The 23981-nt window shown below is 36.8% G+C and overlaps 1 protein-coding gene across 2 annotated transcripts in view; it reads left to right on the forward strand.

The window, feature by feature from the left end:
* GBE1 (1,4-alpha-glucan branching enzyme 1) overlaps positions 1-23981 on the forward strand; it is a 324287-nt gene that overhangs the window by 225870 nt on the left and 74436 nt on the right. For both annotated transcript variants that reach the window (XM_012932389.2, XM_055127221.1), the window contains 4 exons: positions 1990-2117; positions 9257-9355; positions 16824-16934; positions 21255-21426. In XM_012932389.2, the coding sequence (XP_012787843.2) occupies positions 1990-2117; positions 9257-9355; positions 16824-16934; positions 21255-21426 (510 nt within the window). The remainder of the gene's footprint in view (positions 1-1989; positions 2118-9256; positions 9356-16823; positions 16935-21254; positions 21427-23981) is intronic.

Here is a 23981-nt window from a genome sequence, read left to right on the forward strand (position 1 = left end):
AAAACTCTAAAAAATGGTTTTGTTTTAAGAAAATATTTAGTTCACACCCTTAGAATATGAACATAATGGGACCAGAACAGTACTAGAGTGGCTAACACACTTGCCTCGGTTGTTATCTACATGATTTCAAGTCCTATTTCCTCATATGGTCTCCCAAGCACAGCCAGGAGTGATTGCTTGACACATAGCCAGGAGTAAGTCTTGACCCCCTCCTCCCAGTGTGGTTCAAAACACAAATATTACACCTCATTCAAAAAAAGTATATAAATATGACCATAATTTTTATGAAAATAATAAACATGAGAAAATTGAGAATATATGATTTTTGCATATTATACATTGAATAAAATACATATTTTGAGTATAGATGTATTCAGTTTCAGTTGAATTTTCAATCTATAATAAAGTAGTAGTCAGATCTTTCAGTGTAAAATCGATATGAAATAGTATGCATCAGAGATTCCAATCCCCTGCTAGATAACATGGTAAACAGTTGCTACTTTTTTCATGGCAAAGTATTTGTTCTAAGCAGTCCACAAAAAGGAGGAAAGAAGCTCTGTCTAAGTGTGCTGCTGTCTGCTCTTTGTCATGGTGCTGTTCTCATGAACTGCTCCTGAGAATCCGTACGGTCTTTCAGGCTTTATTGAAACTCTCCAGTGTGAAGAGAAGTGTACTGAGCGGATGGGAAAGGTAGGCAGGGAAAATTTTAAGAAAAATGATCTCCTAGATTAAATAATGTATCATATCCCGATCTCTCTATTGAGGGATGATTTTTTCCCAAGGAATTTTGAATTTGGGGAAATGAATGGATGTATATTCAATATGCTTTGATGGGTAGGAAGTCCAAGTAAGTTAAAATTTTCTGAGTGATATAACATATTTTGTTTCTCCTTTGAGATGAGGCAAAATCATCATCAACAACAAAACACAACTAAAATTGTATCCTGCACATATATTCCAAATAAAGTTGAAACCCAGCATTCAACCCCAAGGTCAAAGTACGTAGGTTACATTAAGGAGAAATAGACTTTCATCCCAAATGAATGAAGTATGTTTTAAGACCAAATACTGGGATGTAGGAGAATTTGGAGCTGGAAGGATGTTGGAGGAAATTAGCTCATTTTGCCTTCATAGGAAATTTATATTGTATATGTTGAATTTTTGTTTGTTTTAGTGCCACAAGTGGTGGTGCTGAGGGGCAGCTCCTGGCTCTGTGCCCAGTGATCACTCCTGGCATGACTTGGAGACCCACAGGTGGTGCTGGGTTTTAAACTGGTGGTGAACCAGGTGCAAGACAAGTATCTTACCCACTGTACTACGATAAGTTGAAACATTTAAAACAATGTGATAAGGATCTAATTTTGTGCATTTCATTTTTAATTTTGTTAAAAACATATACTAGATCTAATGGTGATTCAATAAAAAAATAAATTTTTAAAAAGCATATAATCGAGGCTAACAAAAATTAGCAGGTCTTGATGTGACAAAAATGTGCCTAAATGTTTATATTTAGGCTTCCCTTTGAAATATTTTCCTTTGAAATATAGCTAATTTTTTGTTATTATTATTATTATTACTTGAGAGAGAGCTCAGTTCAGTTATAGGGCATGATTTGCTTGTTTGTAGCTTGGGTTCTCTCCCTAACATCACATCGTTCTATGAGTACTAAATGTGTGGCTATTAAACAAACTAAAGTTATTTCTTTTTGAGTTGTAGTTATTTTGTTTACTTATGTTAAAAAAAGTGAATCATAGCATTATTTGTACTCTGTATGTTAACATGGAATACTTCTCAAAGCTAGATCTTAATTTTGCTCACAGTAACATTGTAGCTGGGAGGCTCATATACAAAACAAAAATGGTATATATATTATATTCTCTTATAACAAAAATGGTATCAATGAGTTGGTCAGAGGATTTTCATGATTTATTACTTTCATATAAATACAATACCTTCATATTGATTGATTTTGTTATTGTTTTTCTCTAGGTCAAGGTTTTTCAGGTGATTACCACGAATATTTTGGACTCCAAGTAGATGAAGATGCCTTGATTTATCTCATGTTGGCCAATCATTTGGTTCACACATTGTATCCAGATTCTATCACAATAGCTGAGGTATGACTATAATGATTTCCTACCCCCACACCCTTTAATACAGAACATTTTGCCAGCATATACTATTTGAATAATTAATATTATTTTGTCAATAATTGCATAATGAAGTTGTATCCTCAGGGGAGCGCTGCTACCTTGTATGGCTGGCTGGTCTTTAATTTAGAATTCAATAGTTTCCTATTAGGAGGTAGTGTACACTAATTACTTTTCATCATTGCATTAAAAAAAAAAGCCAGTGGTTAGAAAGTAAAATACTCTAATAAGTGGACAGGTCTTTTTACCACGAGACCTTCAGCAGAGTGAGGAATTGAATATTAATGTGCTTCTCTCTCTCTCTCTCTCTCTCTCTCTCTTCCTCTCTCTCTCTTACTTTAATTTTCTGGTTTAATCATTAGAGATGGCATGGATCACTGCTTGTGAGCTTCTATGAAGCCTCTTGTTCTGATGCGATTACCTTTCTTGTTTACGTTACTGCTCTTGGATTGCCAAATGTTCACTAGTTATTCATGATTACTGAAGACTCATGATTAACTGTCCCAAAGCTGCACCATAATGATATAATTCGGTATATGCATAATTGACAATTCCCTTCTTGGTGATAAATGTGATAAATTAAGAAGTTTGTTAAATGCTTATGCTAATTTAGATTGAGTACTAAAATCCCTCTGGTTTTCTAAGTTTTCTGGCTAGGAATTATTATTAAAATTGAATTTAATGTGTTAAAATTGTTCTGTACATAGTGTAGTGGTTGACATATCCTATGACGTTCAGAGGGTTAAGATGTGTTTTCACCATTGTTTTTTATCAGAATTAAATACAGTCATGACATTTTCTTTTCTGTAGAATTTTTTATATGTAAAACATTTTTACTATCATTTTTCAGAAAACAAAATTTCTAATTAAATACTATCAATTTCTTGTGTCTCAAGAGAAAGAGCAGCTATTTTCTTCTGATCATTTGTATTATCAATATCTTCTTGGAATTAATCAACAGCTCTAAACTCCCAGAAAGAAAATATCTTAAGTGGAATAGAAATAAATCCCAGAATTATAATACCATTTTGATAAATTGCTTTATTTCACACTCTCTATCCCTATAGTCGGTCATCTTATCAAGCTTGCTAGTTATTGTACTGATATATCATGTGCAGAATATCTTTTAAGATCAAATTATATTGTACAATGTTGTTTTTCATATATTTTAATTTTCTCTTTCAAACATCAAAAAGTTAATTATTTTGTCAATTATTTTTATGGCAATTCAAAGTAGAGATATTACACATGACAAATTGCTATAAACAATTAATGACAGCAAGATCAAAAAAGAGTTTGAAGAAAAAGAAGCAATTATTTAATATATGGGACTTAAAATTGTTACATTGATCTTTCCATTCATTGCAAGTAAAATAGTTTCATCAACTAGGGAGCTCTTGTCTGATTATCAATGTTTCTACCTATGAAACTTTGAGACTTTAGCCTACTTTATATTACTTAGTTTTAGATCTTTTTTAAACAAGATTTGTCTTCAATTTATTCTAGTTAAATTGAAAACTACTTCAATTTCAATACATCACTTTTCTGTCTAGTGGGAGTCTCTTCAAAATGTAGAATTGATCCTCATGAAACAAAAAAAATATTGTGTAACAAATACGAAATGCAATTTTGTATGGCACCTTATAATAAAATTTGAAATGATTTGTAATGAAGACATTAAAATTGAACTTAATTAAAATTTCTAGAATGCATTTACAAGCCCACAATGTTATATTTGTCATATTAATTAAAACTCTTTGTAATTGAGATGTTTTTCCATCTAGAATATTTATAAAAATTCTAGCTATTGCATAATCAAAGCTATTGAAATTATATTTGAAATGTTTACCTACCTAATAATTGTGACTTAAAAAATTATTTTTTTCAGTTTTATAAGCTATAGTATATAATGTATGTCCTAGAATGGAATTATCAGGGTGAGAGACTGTCTGAGATCATCATGTCGGACATGGGAGTCTCCCAGTGGACACTTCCACAGCGAAATTGACCACATCATATTCAATCAACGGTTTTGCCTGACCGATGTTGCTGTTGTCCCAAAATTCCAAACGGGATCAGACCACTGTCTCCTTCATACGAAATTCTACTTCACTGAATGGGGAGAAAGGGCTGCAAAGTTTAAGAACTCCCAGAACTACCACCAACTGGGAGCTCTTTAGCATTACTGCAGCAATATGGGAAGATGCCATCCTTGACATCATTTAAAAGAATAGGATCGGCTGATTCAGCACCTCAGTGATTGTGCAAGGAATGTAGAGAGACAGAAAGCCACAAAAAGTTGCCTGTCTTCGGAAACTCTTGAGCTCATTCACCAACGTGGTCTGACGCGAGCCTCAGGCAATTGCAAACTAACATCAGAACTCACAACGCTGTGCAGAGAAGCAATAAAGGAAGACCTCAAAGAGAGAAGAGCAGCAGTGTTGGCCGATGTGGCTGAAGCCGGGAAAAGTATTTGTAACACCCGCCTGTCCTTTGCCAAGTATAAGACCAAGATGACTGCCCTCCAACGTCTTGATGGATCTATCTCATCTTCCAGAAGTGTAATGGAGAAGGTTATCCATGACTTCTACTCGGATCTCTTTGATAGCCACATCCACCTCCCCACATACCAAATTCCACAGGATGGATATATTGTTCCCAGCATTCTCCCTTCTGAAGTCCAACACGCCATTTCATCGATAAAGAAGCATACAGCACTCGGTCCAGACAAGGTCAGACCCAAACACATGAAGTATCTGCTGCCAGTACTTGTCAATACACTGGCTCGGCTCTTTATACGCTACCTGTCTGAATGCAAGGTTCCATCCTGATGGAAAACCAGCAGGACTGTCCTGTTGTACAAGAAGGGAGACATACAGGACATCGGCAACTATCGCCCAATCTGCCTGTTGTCCATCTTTTACAAGTTATTCACTCGAGTCATCCTGAGTAGGATCAGCAGAACACTAGGTGAAGGACAACCATTCGAGCAAGTCAGGTTCCGAAAAGGATTCAGCACAATCGACCAAATCCACACAGTAACCAAGTTCCTTGAAGTTTTGCAAGAGTTCAAGATGCTGTTCTGTCTAACATTCACTGATTTAAAGAAGGCCTTTGATTCTGTTGACACTGAAGTGGTCATAGAAGCCCTACCCAAACAGGGCATTCAAACTCAGTACATCAAGATCCTCCATGAGCTGTATTACGGATTCACCACTAGGATCTCACCATTCTACAAGGAAGTGATCATCCACGTAAAGAGAGGGGTTTGGCAGGGCAACACCATTTCACCTAAACTCTTCAGTACCACCCTTGAGAGCCTCATGAAGCCTCATTCCATGACTGGAATGGGAAGGAATGGGAGTGAAGATAGACGGTCGGCAACTACACCACCTCTGCTTCGCTGATGACATTGTTCTAATGACACCAAATATCAGCCAAGCAGCAAGAATGCTGGCTGACTTCGACCATGAGTGTGGAAAGGTCGGACTGCAGCTGAATCTCACGAAGACAGCGTTCATGAGAAATTAACTGGCTCCTGATGTTTCAGTTGTCTTCAATGGAAGGGACATTTCTGAATGCAACAGTTATGTGTACTTAGGTCAAAAACTCATCATGACAAATGACCTGGCACCTGAACTGGGCAGGAGGAAGAGAGCATCGTGGAACACCTTCAAGAGCCTCAAAGAAGTGGTTAAGAGGATGAAGAACCTCCGGCTCTGGGCACATCTTTTCGACTCCACTGTTCTTCCTGCATTAACATATGCCTCAGAGATCCGAGTCCTATGGAAACAGGATGAGAATGCTATTGATGTCACCCAAAGAGGAATTGAAAGAGCTATGCTTGGAGTATCATGTTCCATTTATGTGAGAGAAGGAATCCTGGAGTTCTGACCTCCATTGACAATCAAGAATCAGGGATGCTGTCTTGTTTGCTAAGGCATCGAAAATCAGATGGGCCTGACACATAATTCGATTCAGAGACGACTCCTGGACGAGAGCTGTTACCGAATAGAATCCACAGGATGTCAAGAAACTGCGTGGCCGCCCACCTACAAGATGGTCAGACTTCACCAAGACCCTGAATAAATTGATTGAGGCTCTTCGTGTTCCAGGAGCGAGCAGACACCGTTGGGTTACACTAGCATGTGACAGGGATAATGGAGATGTTACTGGTGCCTGCTTGAGCAAATTGATGAATAACAGGATGACAAGTGATACAAATATATAATTTAAATAAGATTATTGACAAAGATATTAGTTACCTTTGAATGTCTTTCCATTATATGCTTTACTTATACCCCTCTTTCACAAAAGTATAATTATTTTGGGTGTTCAGAGGACAGATGTTTATTGTCGCCTATTTTTTTTTGTGGGAGGATTTTAGGCTTCTAGGTATTGTAGAGAGTATTTGAGCTTAAGACAGCTGGTATATGGGTCATCGTATGAGAAGTGAGGAAAAATATATAAGGGAATATTTGGATTTATAATATAAATGGAAATGTCTTTGACATGAACAGCAACAAAAATATAATGCTTTATATATTATATAATACTTTGTGCCAAGTGGAAGAGAATATCACTGTCACTGTCACTGTCATCTCGTTGCTCATAGATTTGTTTGAGCGGGCTCCAGTAAAGTCTCTCATTGTGAAACTTATTGTTACTGTTTTTGGCATATCCAATATGCCACGGGTAGCTTGCCAGGCACTCCTGTGTGGGCGCCATACTCTCGGTAGCTTGCCGGGCTCTCTGAGAGGGGCGGAGGAATCAAACACGGGTCGTTCGCATGAAAGGCGAACGCCTGTGCTTTCGCTCCAGCCCGGAAGAAAATAAAGTATTAACGTATATAAAGTATTAACTTTATATATTATATAATAATTTGTGCCAAGTGTAGTCTGTATGTTTAACTCAGTGTACTTCTGTTAACCACTATTGAAACTGTATCATGTAGGGGGCTGGAGTGATAGCACAGCGGGTAGGGCATTTGCCTTGCACGCGGCCGACCCGGGTTCAAATCCCAGCATCCCATATGGTCCCCTGAGCACCGCCAGGGGTGAATCCTGAGTGCATGAGCCAGGAGTGACCCCTGTGCATTGCTGGCTGTGACCCAAAAAGCAAAAAACAAAGCAAAACAAAACAAAACAAAAAGAAACTGTATCATGTATTAATTTATGACATCAAAGTATGTATGTTTGTTTAAGAACTCCCAAGAATCATATGCTATGTCTTTTTCTTTTTTTGCTTTTTTTTTGGGTCACACCTGGCGATGCACAGGGGTTACTCCTGGCTCTGCACTCAGGAATTACCCCTGGCCGTGCTCAGGGGACCATATGGGATGCTGGGATTTGAACCCGGGTCGGCCGCGTGCAAGGCAAATGCCCTACCCGCTGTGCTATCTCTCCAGCCCCCATATGCTATGTCTTATTGCTCTTGATAATACTATCGTCCTGTTCACTCAGCAGACTCCTGTTAGCACCCCTCTTTAACAAAAGTATAATTATTTTGGTATTCCGAGTCTGTTCACACAGAAGATACTTGTTAAGTACCTGCTTCCTGCGAATTATGTTCTGCTATTCTAGAATCTAATGTCATATAAGTAAACAACAGCAGACCACCACCACAACAAAAAATTGCAGACCCTTGTGAATTTTACGTTCTAGCAGTTGAATGGAGAAACAGATAACTAAAAAGCAAATAATGAATGTTTTGATTGCCGAAATGAGTCTTAGAGCTTTTTGATTTGAGCCTTTTGATTATTGTTTATTGAAAGCAATTGAAAGGTAATAATAGGAGCAAGCTCTCATAAGATGTTAATTTGGCATCAGTTAGTGTGAATAAAAACTGGAAAAATGCGGAATTCTACTTTGAAACAAATTGGTCTAAACAAGCAGGAAGGAAGATTAAATAAGACAGTGCTGTATAGAAGGTATAACTGTGACTTATTTGAATGCTAATATGAATTTAGAATTGCTAGTACTTGACTCATAGTTTATCACAGTTTTAAAATAACACGTTATTATAACTGGATCCTTATATTTGTATTTTGTTTTGTTTTATTTTGGTTTACATACTTATCTGCTCATGGTCTAGAGATAGTAAGACAGATTTGAGAGACATTGTTGAAATGAAAGGCCAGACATCTAAGTCCTGGATTTACCATTGAGAAAGTTTTCTTTAAACATCTCTCTACCTGTTTCTGTATCTACTAAGTTAAAAAAATTTGTTATATAATTTATATAATAAGACAGTGAAAGCTGTTTTTAATTCTTCACTCTTCGTGTTCTCGCTCTCCTTAGTTCATGGGAATGCTTTGTAGGAGAGAGCAAGGTTAGCAGATATATGTGTGTCTGTAAGCTACATATATTTTGCTTGGTTATTTGGGGCCATCCTTGGTTGTACTCAGGGGTTACTCCTGATTCTGTGCTTAGGGATCTCCTAGTGGGGTTCAGAGGACCATGGGGGATACCAGGGACTGAACCTGGGCTGGCTGCTTGCCAGGCTAGCCTTCTATCTGCTGTCCTTTTGCTCCAGCTGCCTACATTCATTTATTTTATTTGATAAAAGCTGTAACAGTAAAAAGTGTTGATACCTAAATATAAATTTGGGAAACTATTAGTGAACAGTAGTTTAACTTATTTGTGTTCTGGATGTAATATTCAGGAAGATTATATATATACATATACATTTGTGTATATATAGTGTATATATATGTATATATATATATACATATATATATATATTGAACTACCCATGGTGTACTCAATATGCCAAAACCAGTAACAACAAGTCTCACAATAAAGACATTACTGGTGCCTGCTCGAGCAAACCGATAAACAACGGGAAGACAGTGCTATAGTGCAGTCCTACTTTTAAGATCTAAGTTGTCCGACAGCTCATCATGTAAAATCCTTGACTGAGAAATGAGATATGCTGCCATAATTCCCTCTACCTTTGCAATTCTGCTACTAAAATACTCTCAAATGATCCCCACCCAACCCCCACCTTGTTATTTTATTTGTTGGAGCAGATATTAGTGTAAGAAAATAATTTAGAAAAAAAAAGTCTACAGTAGGTAGTGATAATGCTGATAAATTTTGTTTTAGGATGTCTCGGGAATGCCAGCTCTATGTTGTCCAATTTCTCAGGGAGGAGGTGGTTTTGACTATCGATTAGCCATGGCAATTCCAGACAAATGGATCCAGGTATGATTTCATTTATTCTTTACTGTGAATAGTATGTATTCTGTTGGTTTATTTATTATTTTTAAATTTATGTATTAGTTATGATCATTAGTTCTAGATATTACACTTACTGTACTAACTTCTTCTATTCAGATGTGGATTGGTGTTGCTTTTATTTTCATTTATTCTTTTTTTGTGCATTTTGACCACCTGTTGTTTCTTGGGGGCTATTCCTGGCAGTGCTGGGGAATTTGTGGTATTAAAGATATCACCTGAGCCCTCTGCTACAGCTCCTATTTGAGCTCTCTCCCAGCACCTCTTATCACTTTTCGATAAAATGCTACTTAAATTGCTAAAAATCTAAGTTAAACTGTTCACATTTGTATTATCCAGTTAAGGGGAAAGTGGAAGTCCGTATACATAAAATATGGTCTGTTGAGTGGACTTTTGCCTTATTTCTGCTGTTCTATGAAGCTATGATGTTGTATATTTAAAACACTCTAAGCTTTATCAAAATATCTATTTCTATCTGCAAACCATCAAGTATTGTTGGTGTTACTCCTTAATTCCCATAACTTTATTCATGTATCTGGTCATTGCTCAACTGATTTTCACTCATGCTTTCCTTCTCTCAGTATACAAAAGTTTCTTCCATGAATCAGAATGCGCATGATAACTTGTACATTCTTCCTAACACTATTTTATTGATAATAACTTAATGACATCTTAGTGATTTTGGATTATATATGTTTGATTTAATGTTTTCCTAAAGTTCTAAAGTTATTGCATAGACAAAGATCTTATGTAGAACATTTCTGAGTGCCAGGCATAACTATAGGTTACATATGTGGAATCATACAGGAATCAAATAAGCGTGTTCAGCCCTTTGAACTGGTGTTATGAAAATAGAATGGTAGAAATGGTTGACTTTATTCCAGGTATACTTATTTTGCTAAGTCATTTTATTCAAATGTGGATTGGCATTGCTTTTATTTTCATTTATTCTTTGTTTTTGTTTTTTGACCACCTGCATGCCTGCCCTGTGCTTTGTGCTGATTCAACAATACTATTGGAGGAAGTCACTATTGTGTTCCCCTCAGCTCTTTCTTGATCCCTAAGCCAATATGTGCTCTGACATTAGATCTCCACATACAACTTCTGCTTCTCCATTTATGATGTCCTGTTAAGTATTGTCAGGTCAAATTCAAGTATTTAATGAAGTCTTGACACTTGGGTGTCAAGTAAGCTAATGAGTTTTCTAGCATTGTACCCCTGGAACGAAACTGTATATTTGCTATTTTAAAACATTCTCTGGGGAAGCTAGAGAGATGGGACAGTGGGTAAGGCACTTGCTTGCACATACGCAGCTCAGGTTCTATACCCAGCACCCCACATGGCTGGAGTGATCCCTGAGCTCAGAGCCAAGATCAAGCCAGAGCATTGCTGGTATGGCTTGAATACTAAAAAAAAACCTGACAAACAAGGAAACAAAACTTTTTGTCATCTTCAAGTTTCTCACATTTGTTTATTAAAGTTCTTTGTTCTGTTGACCGATACATTTTTTAAGACGGTGGAAGGAGCTTGGGAACCACACCTGGTGTTGCTCAGAACTTATTTTTGCTCTGGGCTCAGGTATCATTCTGGGTGGTGCTCAGGGAACAATTTTCTATTGCTCCCAGTCAGCTGTTGGCAGTGCAAGTTAAGTACCTTACTCTCTGTACTATCTCTCTGGTCATAGACACTAGTTGTGAGTCTCAAACAGTTGGTTTCTTGGTTGTGGTGCTTGCAAAGGATCACACGCTTGTTTGTGGTGCTTGCACATATTGGCTGCTATACTCTAAAATGTGTAATTGCACATTTTGTTGTGATACTGAGGATTCCAGATATTACACATGGCTTTGGTGGTGAGGCCCAGGCTTGAGTTCATGGTCTCATGACTGCCCCATATGTGTTGTACCCCTGAGCTATGCCCAGCCCACCTACCACCTCTCACTATCTTCAGTTTTTCATGGATACTTTCTTTTTTCACAATACCAAATATTACTTTTTAGACCTCTGAATGAAACACTATCACAATGTTTTGTGCTGATTCAAGAATACTTCAAAGAATATACAACTTAAAATTATTTTCCAGTCAGTCATGACTCACAGTGGCAGATTAGATTTCCTCTTTTTTTTTTGTTTTGTTTTGTAATTTTCCTTTTTTTTTTGATTTGTTTTGGGGCCTCACCCAGCTATGCTCAGGCATCACTTCTGGCCATGCTTGGGCGATCTTATGTGGCGCCCAGTATTGAATGGGAATCAGCATGTGCAAGTTACCTGCTGTACGAGCTCTGCAGCTTCTAGATTTCCTTCTCTTAGTGGAAAGTGGTGCATGGTTCAAAATATCTTTCAGCTTTCTAAGCATTTGCATACCTTACATGCTCCAAGAAATGTAAGAGGAAAATATCACTGTCACTGTCATACTGTTGCTCGCCCATATGCTCGAGTGGGCATCAGTAACATCTCCATTGTGAGACTTGTTACTGTTTTTCGCATATCAAATACACCACATAAAGCTTGCCAGGCTCTGCTGTGCGGGCAGGATACTCTCGGTAGCTTGCTGGGCTCTCCGACATGGGCGGAGGAATCAAACCTGGGTCAGCCTCGTGCAAGGCAAACACCCTACTTGCTGCGCTGGAAAATATACAAATGGAAAATTATTTTTTCTTGTGTTTTAGGGTATGGTCATCGAGTCTTGTTAGGTTATAAATTCTCTGAACACAGATGACATCTGCTCTGTGTAATTATTTCAAAATACTTTTTAAAAATTTTTTTCACCTGTATCAACTCCTTTCTTAAGCCTACATACAGTTATTCTCAAATTGTATAAAGTCATTAAGGAAATGATGCCATAAGTTACTATCATCTGCTTAAAAGTATATGAAATATGCAAAATTTTTATTTCAATGGCAACCAAGCTTAGAATATTAGTGCCATGCATGGTTAACTTTCCCCAAATATGCCGTATTATAGGGCTAGATTCTTTTCTGTAGTTGTGTGTATATTTGGTTAAAATAAAAGTACTTACCATGCTTTTGTGTAGTTATTAAAAATAAATAGTTTGGGAACAGACTGATAATACAGGGGTTAACACTTTTGACGTGTCTATGTCTGACTCTGGTTATCCCTGGGACCTCCAGTAGTAAAACCTCAGCAGAGAGCTGGGACCCGTCTCTAATCACTGCTAGGTATCCCTACAAAATAAGTAACTTCTAATCTCACACTTCTAATCTCACTGTATCAGTGTCATCCCGTTGATCATCGATTTGTTCAAACGGGTCCAGTAACATCTCCATTCATCCTAGCCCTGAGATTTTAGCAGCCTCTCTTTACTCCTCCTTCCCAATGGTGCCAAATTAGAGGCTCTTCAGGGTCAGGGGAATGAGATCCATCTTTGTTTCTGTATATATATATATATATATATATATATATATACTTATGTATTTATTGTTAAATATAATTACTATAGCTTTGGGTCACATGTTTACATTGGTGTGAATGGTTTTACTGTGCGGTTACCATATTTTGCTGCCTCCAGAATGCCTAAGACCTCCATCAATGTCACTGTCCCTTCCAGTCAGCCCATCACTCCCGTCTCCCAATTCCCTACCCACTTTGTCCCCCCTTACTTGGTATTCTTGGGGTAGTAGCTAGAGAGTGAAGTCTCTGGGTCTATTTAGTAGTTCAATTTTTAATTTTTTGGAGAAGTTCCCACATTGTTTTTCATAGAGGTGTATGGGGATTCCTTTTATATTACATTCTTACCATTGTTTGTTGCTTCTGAACATGTTTTACATAAGCCATTCTTGTTGATATGAGGTAATATATAATGGTGTCATTAAAACATTGTCTTATAACAACATATAAATTTTTAAAGGTATTTGTACATCCTCAGTCAGTTGTAAGAAATATACTGAGATCTGGTATACACTTAACCAATATTCCCCAACTGTACTAGCTTGAAACGCTATATAACAGCTGGGAATACTCACATTGCTAATGATATGGAACATTTTAATCAATTCAGAGTTCTGCTTTGTTTCTTTTATTGGTAAAACTATTTCCCTTCTGTCCCCAATAATTTCATAGCTTTTGGAAAACACTAATATTAGCTCTATTTTATTTTTTTTCTTTTAAGCATATAATAAAATAGAATCGTATGGTGACTGTTCAGATTATTGTTTACACTCATCAAAATTCTTTGAAGAGACACACAAGTCACCATATGACTCAGGGAAGGATTGTGGTTTTGTTTTGTTTTGTTTTTTTGACTGCACCCATCTGTGTGCTCAAAGCTTCCTCCTGGCTCTGTACTCAGGGATTACTCCTGGTGGACTCGGGGGACCGTAAGTGGTGCTGGAAATCAAACCCAGATCAGCTGCATGCAAGGCAAGCAGCATATCTGCTATAGTATTGTGCCAGCCCCAGTAAATGATGCCTTTTTATTACTGAATCATATTCCTAAGTACAGACATACTGTGGTTCGCTTACTTATCCTTCAATTAAAAGATACCTGATTGCTTCCATTTGGAGCCTTATAAAAATTGCTTCTATAAATATTTGTTTATGCATTTTTGTATGATTGCATTTTTAAAAATTCAGGTTTATAAATGTACAAAATTTAATTATTAGTAAATTATTACTAAGTTGATTATTAGTATTATTACATACTAGTTGAATATTAATTTTATTAAAATTTATTTCTCAACAAACTCTAAGCTTTCTCAGTGTGAATGCTCCATTTTATAGTCCTACCAGCAACAATGGGAGATGCAGTTTTTGTAGATCCTCATATTATAGCACTGGCTGTTGCCACTTCTTTTTCCTTTAGCCATCCTAATAGGTGCATGCTGTTATTTCACTGTGATTTTGACATGCACTTTCTTAATGACTAGTGACAGTGAAAATCTTCTCATTTGTGTATTTGACTTATATACCTTGTTTCTGGTGACACAACTGTTTGTGTATTTTGACCATTTTCTAATTGAATTATTTGTTTGCTCTGCCAGTCCAAGTTCTTTATGTATTCTGTGTTCTATTCTCCAGTTGGATATGTAGTTGGCAAATATTTTCTCCCCCGCCGCTTGTCTTTTTATGTTGACTTTTACAGGGCAGAAGTCTTTTTATTTTCAAAACTTGTTGAAGTTTAGCATCTCTTTTTCTTTTTTCCATTTAGAGCTCTCTCTTTCGGTGTCAAGTTTAAGAATTCTTTGACTCTCTCTTATTTTCTGAAATAAATCCATTTTAGATATAAACCAACACACGTTATCATTAAACATTTCATAATTTTTATATATAAGTATTTGATTTTATGATTATATATGATTATTTTTTATAATTTAATTTTAAATATTAGTGGTGGGCACACCCAGCAATGTTCAGGGTTAACTCCTGACACTGCATACAGGAATTACTCCTGGTGGTATCCAGGGGAACCATAAGAGGTGCCGTAAATCGAGTCCACGTTGGATACATGTAGGCATGTAATCATGTAGATAAGCACCCCACCTGCTTTAATCTTTCTCCAGCCCATATTTTCCCTATTACACTTATCAAAATGTTGCAGTATCTAATAATCATAATCTTTAAAAAACTTAAAACAGTGCGCATTTGCAGTGATGTAGTACTTTCAGTTTTGTTGGTCACAGATCTGAAATGGGTTTACCAGGCTAAGGTGAAGACATTGGGAAAACGCCCCCCCCTTTTTTTTTTTTTGGAAGAGGTGGCATCCTTGACTTTTCTACTGCATAAGCACCTGTATTTCTTGGATCCTGATCTTTCCTCCATCCAGCATGGCATCTCTGTGCTCTTAACTGTGACATGCATGAATTGTCATCCTGCATACCATTTAGAAAGGCCCCTGCACTCAAGTTGGGCCTATCAATGAATCTAGGATGTTTCAATATTTGACTTCAGTATTCTTAATATCATCACTGTCACTGTCATCCCGTTGGTCATCGATTTGCTCAAGCGGGCACCAGTAACGTCTCGATTCTGAGACTTGTTGTTACTATTTTTGGCATGTTGAATACACCACGGGTAGCTTGCCAGGTTCTGCCGAGTGGGTGAGATACTCTCAATAGCTTGCCGGGCTCTCTGAGAGGGGCAGAGGAATCGAACCCCGGGTGGGCCACGTGCCAGGCAAACGCCATCAGATGTCTAAAAGTTTTATTCATATGTAAAGATATCTTTTGGGAACTAAAATGTGAACATTGATGGGTGGTCATTATTCTGCTAACCTAATCTGTCCCCTGGTGCCTAAGGATTCACAATCTAATCACGGAAGATGTCTAAGCAGTCACAGCTGAATTGTGCTGAGGTGGGGATACAACCAGTCCAGAACTTCATTGCCTGAACCAAAATAATTAGTTGCTATTGGTGCTTAACAAATTACAATACAACTGGCAATTTAGAAATCTTAGTTACGATCTCCTATTTCCTCCAAAGGGACATCTAAGTTATTCAGAGTTCCCACCTATACTCTAGGTGAAGGACTGCATAAAGGTTTGGTTACCATAAAAACATCATGGAGATTATGTTATAATCCTGTCACTTTGCAGGTTGCAGGTTTCTTTTTCATCAGAGACATGTGCCCATGTGGAATGTGGTAAATAAAAGGACTAAGCCTATTTTCAGGACTTAGCTAGGGAACACTTGTTTTTCATCTCATGGGCAAAGAAAGAGACTGCGAGATTTCCCTGGATGGATAGGACAACAAAAGTTTCAAGAGTTTCCAGAGTGGTAGATGAAGAGCAGAAATTATTTTGTGGAAAGAGATAAAATAAGCATTGACAACATGGACAGCAGATGCCTACTAGAAACAATTAATGGTCTAAGAGAGGATCATCTAACTAAGAGCTTAGTAAGGCCATTTATATAAAAGAGCTATCGTGTTATGTATACCAGGTTACAGTCTTAGTGGCAGCTGAAGTAGATATAAAACTGTGCAGCCTGTTAAGATGCTCATTATTTCCTGATAAATTAGCTTCCAAGTTGGGGAATACTGGTTGTTTTTTTAAAAATTACAATATTTAAAGAATGAGACAGAACAGCAAAGTTATTTTTCACTCAGACCTAAAAATGTAGCAAGTTTATCTCCACCTTGTGAGCATTACAGAGAGACATATTGCTCGACAGAACTTACTGTATTCATTAATCAAGAGATAGCAGTTGTACAGAAAAGAAAATGGTTGTGAAAATCCAGAAGTACAATGATCAGACCCTCTGCACAAAAGCCAACAGCCATATAATACCACTGTCATCTGGACATCTGTACTCTTTGTACTAAAGTAGAATTTTCACAGCATCAGTTTAAACAATGATCTCTTTACTATGGACAGGCATTTGTTTCTGAATGCCATGTAATGTGGATAAGTAAGATATATATCCTTTAATAGCTAATTAACATAAAAATTATTTATTCAAACTGTTTTCTCCCTTTCATCAGCTTATTAAAGAATTTAAGGATGAAGACTGGAATATGGGCAATATCGTGCACACACTCACAAACAGACGCTACCTTGAAAAATGCATTGCTTATTCAGAGAGCCATGACCAGGTAAATGAGAGAGAGAGAGAAAGAGAGAGAGAGTGTGTGTGTGTGCCTTGTGTTGTGTATGTATGTAAAACACATTATCATTCTACCTTTTCTCTCTCTATTCTCCCATTGTGTTTATTAACCTGCTTAAATTTAATCTTGCTTAATGCAAGTGACCATAGTCTCACATACATATATTCATCTCTCTAGATAGATTTCTGTGAAAAGTACCTCCTATTTAAAAAACAGTTTAAAATTATTGTGTAGATCTATAAATCCCAACTTCAAAATGCAATTCCATTTTTACCCTGCCAAACTGTAATTAAAAAATTGTAAATGACAGTTGCAAATGCAGTTGTACATGTTTTCCTTTGTTATAATGAGAGGAATATTGGTGCTGATCCAGGTTAATTTTAATTTTTCATTTTATGCTCCTTCTAGAGATTGTATTTTATGCCTTTGACAAGCTTTCATCGTTTTTTTCTTCTCTCAGTCACTGAAATCTCGGGCTAATTGATCACCCTTACCCTGTCACTTTCCGTTTTAGCCCAGCTTTTCTAAAACAGCTATGTTGCTCTCTAAAGAACAAACACTATTTGTCAATGCAGAGCGTTAGGTTAAGTTTTCTATTTCAGGGCCACTCATAGAATGGTGAAAGCCAAAGTTTCCACGTTCTTTCTCCATTCAACCCTCTAAACATTTTATTCAGTCTTGGTGTTGTTCAGTACACAATATTCAGTACACAATTCAGTGCACAAAATTCCACCCAGTTCTGAATAGCTTTGCCCCAGTCTTGTTATTCCCTGTATACCTGCAAGTGCCTTCTTTATATTAGAAATTCCCAATGAGGACCTAATTTCCTCGCTCCAATAATCCTCATTTCCCAAAAGGTTTTATCTGAGTATAGGGAAAATGATATTTGCTCCATTCTCTGTGTTCTCATCATGGCTTAGATACAAAGTTTGTGTTCATTATCTTTGTATTTCCAGCCTTAGCATTATGACTATTCCTCAGTCCGTCCGCAAATATAAATGAATGGGAGAAGGGAAAAGAAGGGCACTTTAATTATTTAAACCACATTAGTTCTCAGAAATATAACCAGCCTAAAATGTGCTTCTTTTTGTTAAAAGGTTGCAAACTTATTTTATAGCACATGTGGGAAGAACAGTGAAACAATACAAACAACTTCTGAATTTTAGCAGAAATTGGCCATCTAAATTAAATAAGTGATTTTTCAGGTGTCGCCTCTAATTATTAAGAAAATATAAGTGAATCAGAGGTCAGCTACTGAGGCCCAAGGGTGCAGTTCTGCCTGTCTGTTTCTGTAAGGTCAATTGTACCAGAGCTATGCTCCTCTGCTTATTTATTGTCTCTTGCTGTTTTCATTCCACAATGACAGATTTAAGTAGCTGAGATACAGAAAATGTCCCACAATTATCAAATAGTAAGCAAAGGATGATTACTCTTTGAACTTTTCACAAAGTTTACTGAATCCTGAGGTAGGCATTTGCTAAATTCTCCATCTTTAACATTTGGGTAGTTCTGTTTTTCAATTTAAAGTAGCCCTAGCACAAATCACATATATAAAAATAAAAATTAAAACAAAACAAAAAACAGAAATAGGTTATAACCAAATATGCAATGGATTGTTTGTCAGCACTCATGATGGAAGAACTCTCTGCCAAATATAGAACATCGTGAAAGCCAAAATACTTGTGTAACCTATTTCTTCCTATTGCATAGTATTAGGAGTTTTAATACATTTTGGACTCACAATGCGTGTCTTGGCATAATCCATGAAAGAGTAAATAAACTAGTAGGATCAACAAATTAAGATGAACTTAAGACTGTTTATCCAAATATTCAAAAATATCATAGACTTACCAAAGATAATTTCATACTTTGGATTTTCAAGGAGTTTTGCTTTTCATTGTAAATAGTCAAGTGTGTACAAAAAGATGCCAGTTGCCAAATCTGCATTGGATCATATACCACACATAAATAGATTGCACACTTTTTTGTTTTGATTTGTTTTTTGGCTGCATCCAGTTATGTTCAGGGCATATATGTGTTTTTTTTTGCTCAGGGATCACTTCTGGCAGGGCTCAGGGGACAATATGGGATGCTGGGGAACAAACCTGCATTAACAGCATGCAAAGCAAGCAAAATGTCACATAGATTTGGCTTGAACAGCAGAAATTTTATTTGTATCGTTCTGAAGGTTACAGATCAGGGTTGATTTGGGTTGCTTTGGGTTCTCTTAAGAACTCTCCTGGGTTTGAAGGTGTCTGAGTGGCCTTTGCTCTGCATATCCTCCTGCTGGCATTTTCACCCCTGCTTTTGCTTCTGTTTCATGAAAGAATGCCTCTCTTGCATTAAGAGCTCTCTCTACGATTTCCTTGGCTCCAAAATATGGGAAATTGACTCTTCAATGTGAATTTTGGGGAAAGAGAAAACAAGAGAATCCATAAAACTACGTTCACTTTTTATGTCTACATTTGATGTCCTCACCTATAAGTCCAAGAACAGAGTGACTATGTTGCTAAAGCAAAGAGCTTTCAGTACAACCAATAAGATGACACTTGTTATGTAATCAACTCTTAAGATTTTCTGTAGTTAAAAAAATAAATAACAACTTGAGAGAGAGAGAGGGAGAGGGAGAGAGAGGGAGAGAAGGAAAGTGCCTGTCATAGCCATAGAGGCAGGCTGGGCAATGGGGCAGGGAAAAGGTTGGCAGGCAGGAGAGAAACAGGGGTCATTGGTTGTGGGAGTTGGACACCAGTGTTGGGTGTTGTACCATTGTATGACTGAAACCTGATCATGAAAAGCTATATAACTATGTATCTCATAGTGACTCAATTAAAAAATAAAAATTAAAAAAATAGCAATGTATTTTGAGCCTGAATCAATTGTTTTGTGGTCCTTACGGAAGGACAAAGACCACAGATTGAGAAGACCTGCATGCATCGGTACTTTAAGCAAGTGTCATTTTGATCAAAATATAAGCTGAAAATGTTATTATAAAATTGGTGATCGTTGTAACAGTCATAGTAAAATTACAAATATTAAGTGTAAGTGAAACATGGTTTTATTTAAAATATTTCATGATATCGCCAAATAGATAAGACAGTGGGTAAAGCTTTTGCCTTGTTTGCAGTGAACCCTGGTTCCACCCCTACTCCACCTATACGCCCTAGAATTCTTCAATGGTGAGAAATGACCTGTGAGCACAAAGCCAAGAGTAAGCCCTGTTATACCTACAGCTAACCCCTGTATCACTGTCATCCTGTTGCTCATAGATTTGCTCGAGCGGGCACCAGTAACGTCTCCAGGTGAGACTTGTTACTGTTTTTGTCATATTGGATATACCACAGGTAGCTTGCCAGGCTCTGCCCTATGGGTGAGATACTCTTGGCAGCTTGCCAAAGGGCAGAGGAATCGAACCCAGGTTGGCCCCATGCAAGGCGAAAGCCCTACCTGCTGTTCTATTGCTCCAGCCCAACCACAGCTATTGGCTAAAAAAATAAAATAAAAGAAATAAAAGACTTTTTAATATGTGTTACTTTTTAAGGGTGGCCCTTCTTAGCAGTGCTCAAGTGAACAGATATGGTGCCATGAATTATTAAACAGGGATTATTAAACAGGGATTGGCAAAATGTATGGTCTTATATAAGTACTACTCTCCAGCAAATAAATAGATGTTAGTTTTGGAAAGTGAATATTTAGTATTTTGAATATGTATAATTCAGATGGTTAAGAGATTTTATTTTAGTTTTTCATTTGCCTGACCCATTTAACAGTTATTCTATTTTAGTATAAAATCATTTTAGCAAGTCCAATAAAAAAGTAAATTTGAGCTGTTTAAGAATTTTCCAGTGCCATATATTATGCAATATAATGTTTTATATTTATTGATAAATATACATATGTATATGCATTGCATAAATATACATATATGCATATAATTTTTAGAAAATTTTATTTTTTTCAAAATAAGTGAAGTGTATGAAAACTATTTGGAAATTAGTTTGGTGTTCTCAACATTCTACTACGGACTTAAATTCTAGAATATTAGAAGCATCAGACTAGGTATAACAGATATTTAGGTAGATATTGTAAAATTTTCCAGTTTTCTTCAAAATTAAAATTACTTTAAAAACATATGCATTTTCCTTTAACATATCTTACTTATACACCTTAAGCTATAAGTGTTAGAAAGTAAATGAATTTCATAATAATTTGAATTGCTCTCCTATATTACTTTCCACCCTTTTTATTTATTTTAGCGTAAAACACAATCCCATGATACCTATTCTTTGTACTTATCTCTTATTTCCATAGGCACTTGTTGGGGATAAGACATTGGCATTTTGGTTGATGGATGCTGAAATGTATACCAACATGAGTGTTTTAGCCCCTTTTACTCCAGTAATTGATCGTGGAATACAGCTTCATAAAATGATCCGTCTTATTACTCATGCACTTGGAGGAGAAGGCTATCTCAATTTCATGGGTAAGTATGCGTTAAATACATAATTGTTTTCAATGTTAACTTACATTACATACCAGTGTGTAATTCTAGTAATTTATAAAATATTTTGATTTTATTCCTCAGATTTATAACAGAAATAAAACCTTGTTTCTTTAATATAATATGCTATCATGTATAAATTGCAATCATAAAGATTATTTTTATACTATTACTGGATGCCAAAGTAGTCTTACAGTTTCTCTTTTATTTTACTTAATGTCAGTTAGTGGGTTGAAAAAATACAAATTTTGGAATTCTTTTTCACAATTATAAGAAATATGTAATTGTCATGTGCTAACACATTGTTGTTAATTTTGGTCTTTGCATTAATTGTGTAGTATTATATTTGTATTTGAAATATGAAAACCAAAGCCCAGGGTGAAATTAGTTTGGAAATAGAATTTTTTCTTAAAATAGAAAAAGCACAATATTCAAAGGTTATTTTTGACTAGAGGATTATGAAAGATAAGATCTACGAATCAATTAATTGAATTTTCTGTTTTGTGTGGTGACCAATGCCATTTGAAGTTTTAAAAGCATTATTCATGATGAGAATTGCTCATCAACCTGTAACAACATGTTAGAAATCTCTCATACAAGGACTCATGGCTCCAGAGTGAGATACAACAATCTTTACATACTTCTAAGGAAACCTTTTTTGATCATTTTTGAAGAATTCTTATAACAATAAATACAAAATAAATTATTTAGAGTCTGCTATTGGGTCAGGCTTGGCGGTGGTTGGAAAAAATTGAAGTAATGGTGGTAAGTAAGGTGGAATGGTGGTGGAATTGCTAATGGAATACTGAAGGTAATAAATTATTGTGAACAACCTTCATCATCATCATCATCATCATCATCACCCTGTTGATTGTCGATTTTCTCAAACGGTTGCAGTAACATCTCCATTCGTCCTAGCCCTGTGATTTTAGAAGCCTCTCTCTACTTATCCTTCCCAGTGATGCTGCATTGGAGGCTCCTTCAGGGTCAGGAGAATGAGACCCAGCTTGTTACTGGTTTTGGCATATTAATACACCATGAGGACCTTGTGAGGCTCTCCCATGTGGGCAGGAAACTCCCGGTAGTTTGCCAGGTTCTCCCAGAGGAGAAGTAGGCTATAAGATATTGAGAGGCTGCTTCCGGGAGCTTGCTTGTAAGTCTCTGGATGCTGGTCAGCTGTGGATGGGATTACACAGGGCTGGGGGCAGTCCCTGAGCGTGACCGCCTAGTTACTGTGAAATGGGAAATCTGGGCAGAGCGGGTCTAGTCCAGATCTGAGCAGCCAGATCTGTCTCAGCCCCGGGTCCCACACACCTGGGTTCCTCTGCCGGTACCTTCATGCATGAGGCTCGTCCGAACATCTGGAGAGGGGCCTTGAGCATGGCTGTGGCTGTGAACAACCTTATAAAAATAAAATTGTGGGGCTGGAGCGATAGCACAGCGGGTAGGGCGTTTGCCTTGCACTCGGCCGACCGGGGTTCAAATCCCAGCATCCCATATGGTCCCCTGAGCACCGCCAGGAGTAATTCCTGAGTGTAGAGCCAGGAGTAACCCCTGTGCATTGCCGGGTGTGACCCAAAAAGCAAAAAAAAATAAATAAATATATAAAATAAAATTGAATAAAACATTATGCTACAAAATTAAAAAAAAAAAAACCCATCGCTCATTACTTATTGGAGCAATTTAAGATTAAGAGGGACATGCCCAAGAAACCATAAATCAGATTTTAGTTGGATCACCAACATCTCTGATAGTACTACTACTACCCCCTTTCTGTACACCCAAAGTTTTATTTTTTCCTTTCTGTTTGATTTTTTTGTGTCTGTGTGTTTATGGGCCACACCCAGTGGTCTTCAACATTCATTCCTGACTCCATGCTGACGGATCATTCCCTGTGGTCCTCCTATGATCCTCAGGAGCCCAAATATCGTACCTGAGATCAAATCAGGGTCAACCACATGCAAGAAAAACACTTTACCTGCTTTACTCTCTCTGTTTCTCCAGCCCCTTGTTGATATCCCTAACCTGCCAGAAGACTTATTTCCTGATATTTGAGACTAGCTTCTTACAGCCAGACACCAGGACTTTTTTTTTTTTCTGAGCACAATTTTCAGACATTTTATCTAATCTTAACTGATCTTCCCTAAATCTATGAACACCGTTAACAGAGTGACTCACTCCAGTAAGAACTTAGTTACACAATCAACTTACTCAGTTATATCCCAACTTATATAAACAGTGAACTCTTGAATTTTTGAAAATTAGAGTATCTCCATCTAAGTTAAGGAAAATGTAGGTTTATCTGAGAGACTTTCAAAAGCTTTTTTAAAATAAAATAAATTAGTGATTGTAACATGGAGATTGCTTCTGAAGAAAATGAAGAGTGTGGGGATTAAAGCCATTTTCCTAACAGATAACCCAAGTCAAAAAATACCTATGTCTTTGCTATCAATTCTATGCCATTAATTTTTGAAATGCACTGTATCTTAAATTTGTACAAATTCTGACTAGTCACCTGCTTTTTATAGTCTGGAAGT

The sequence above is a fragment of the Sorex araneus genome, chromosome 2 (assembly GCF_027595985.1).
Source record: "Sorex araneus isolate mSorAra2 chromosome 2, mSorAra2.pri, whole genome shotgun sequence".
NCBI classification, from domain to species: domain Eukaryota; kingdom Metazoa; phylum Chordata; class Mammalia; order Eulipotyphla; family Soricidae; genus Sorex; species Sorex araneus.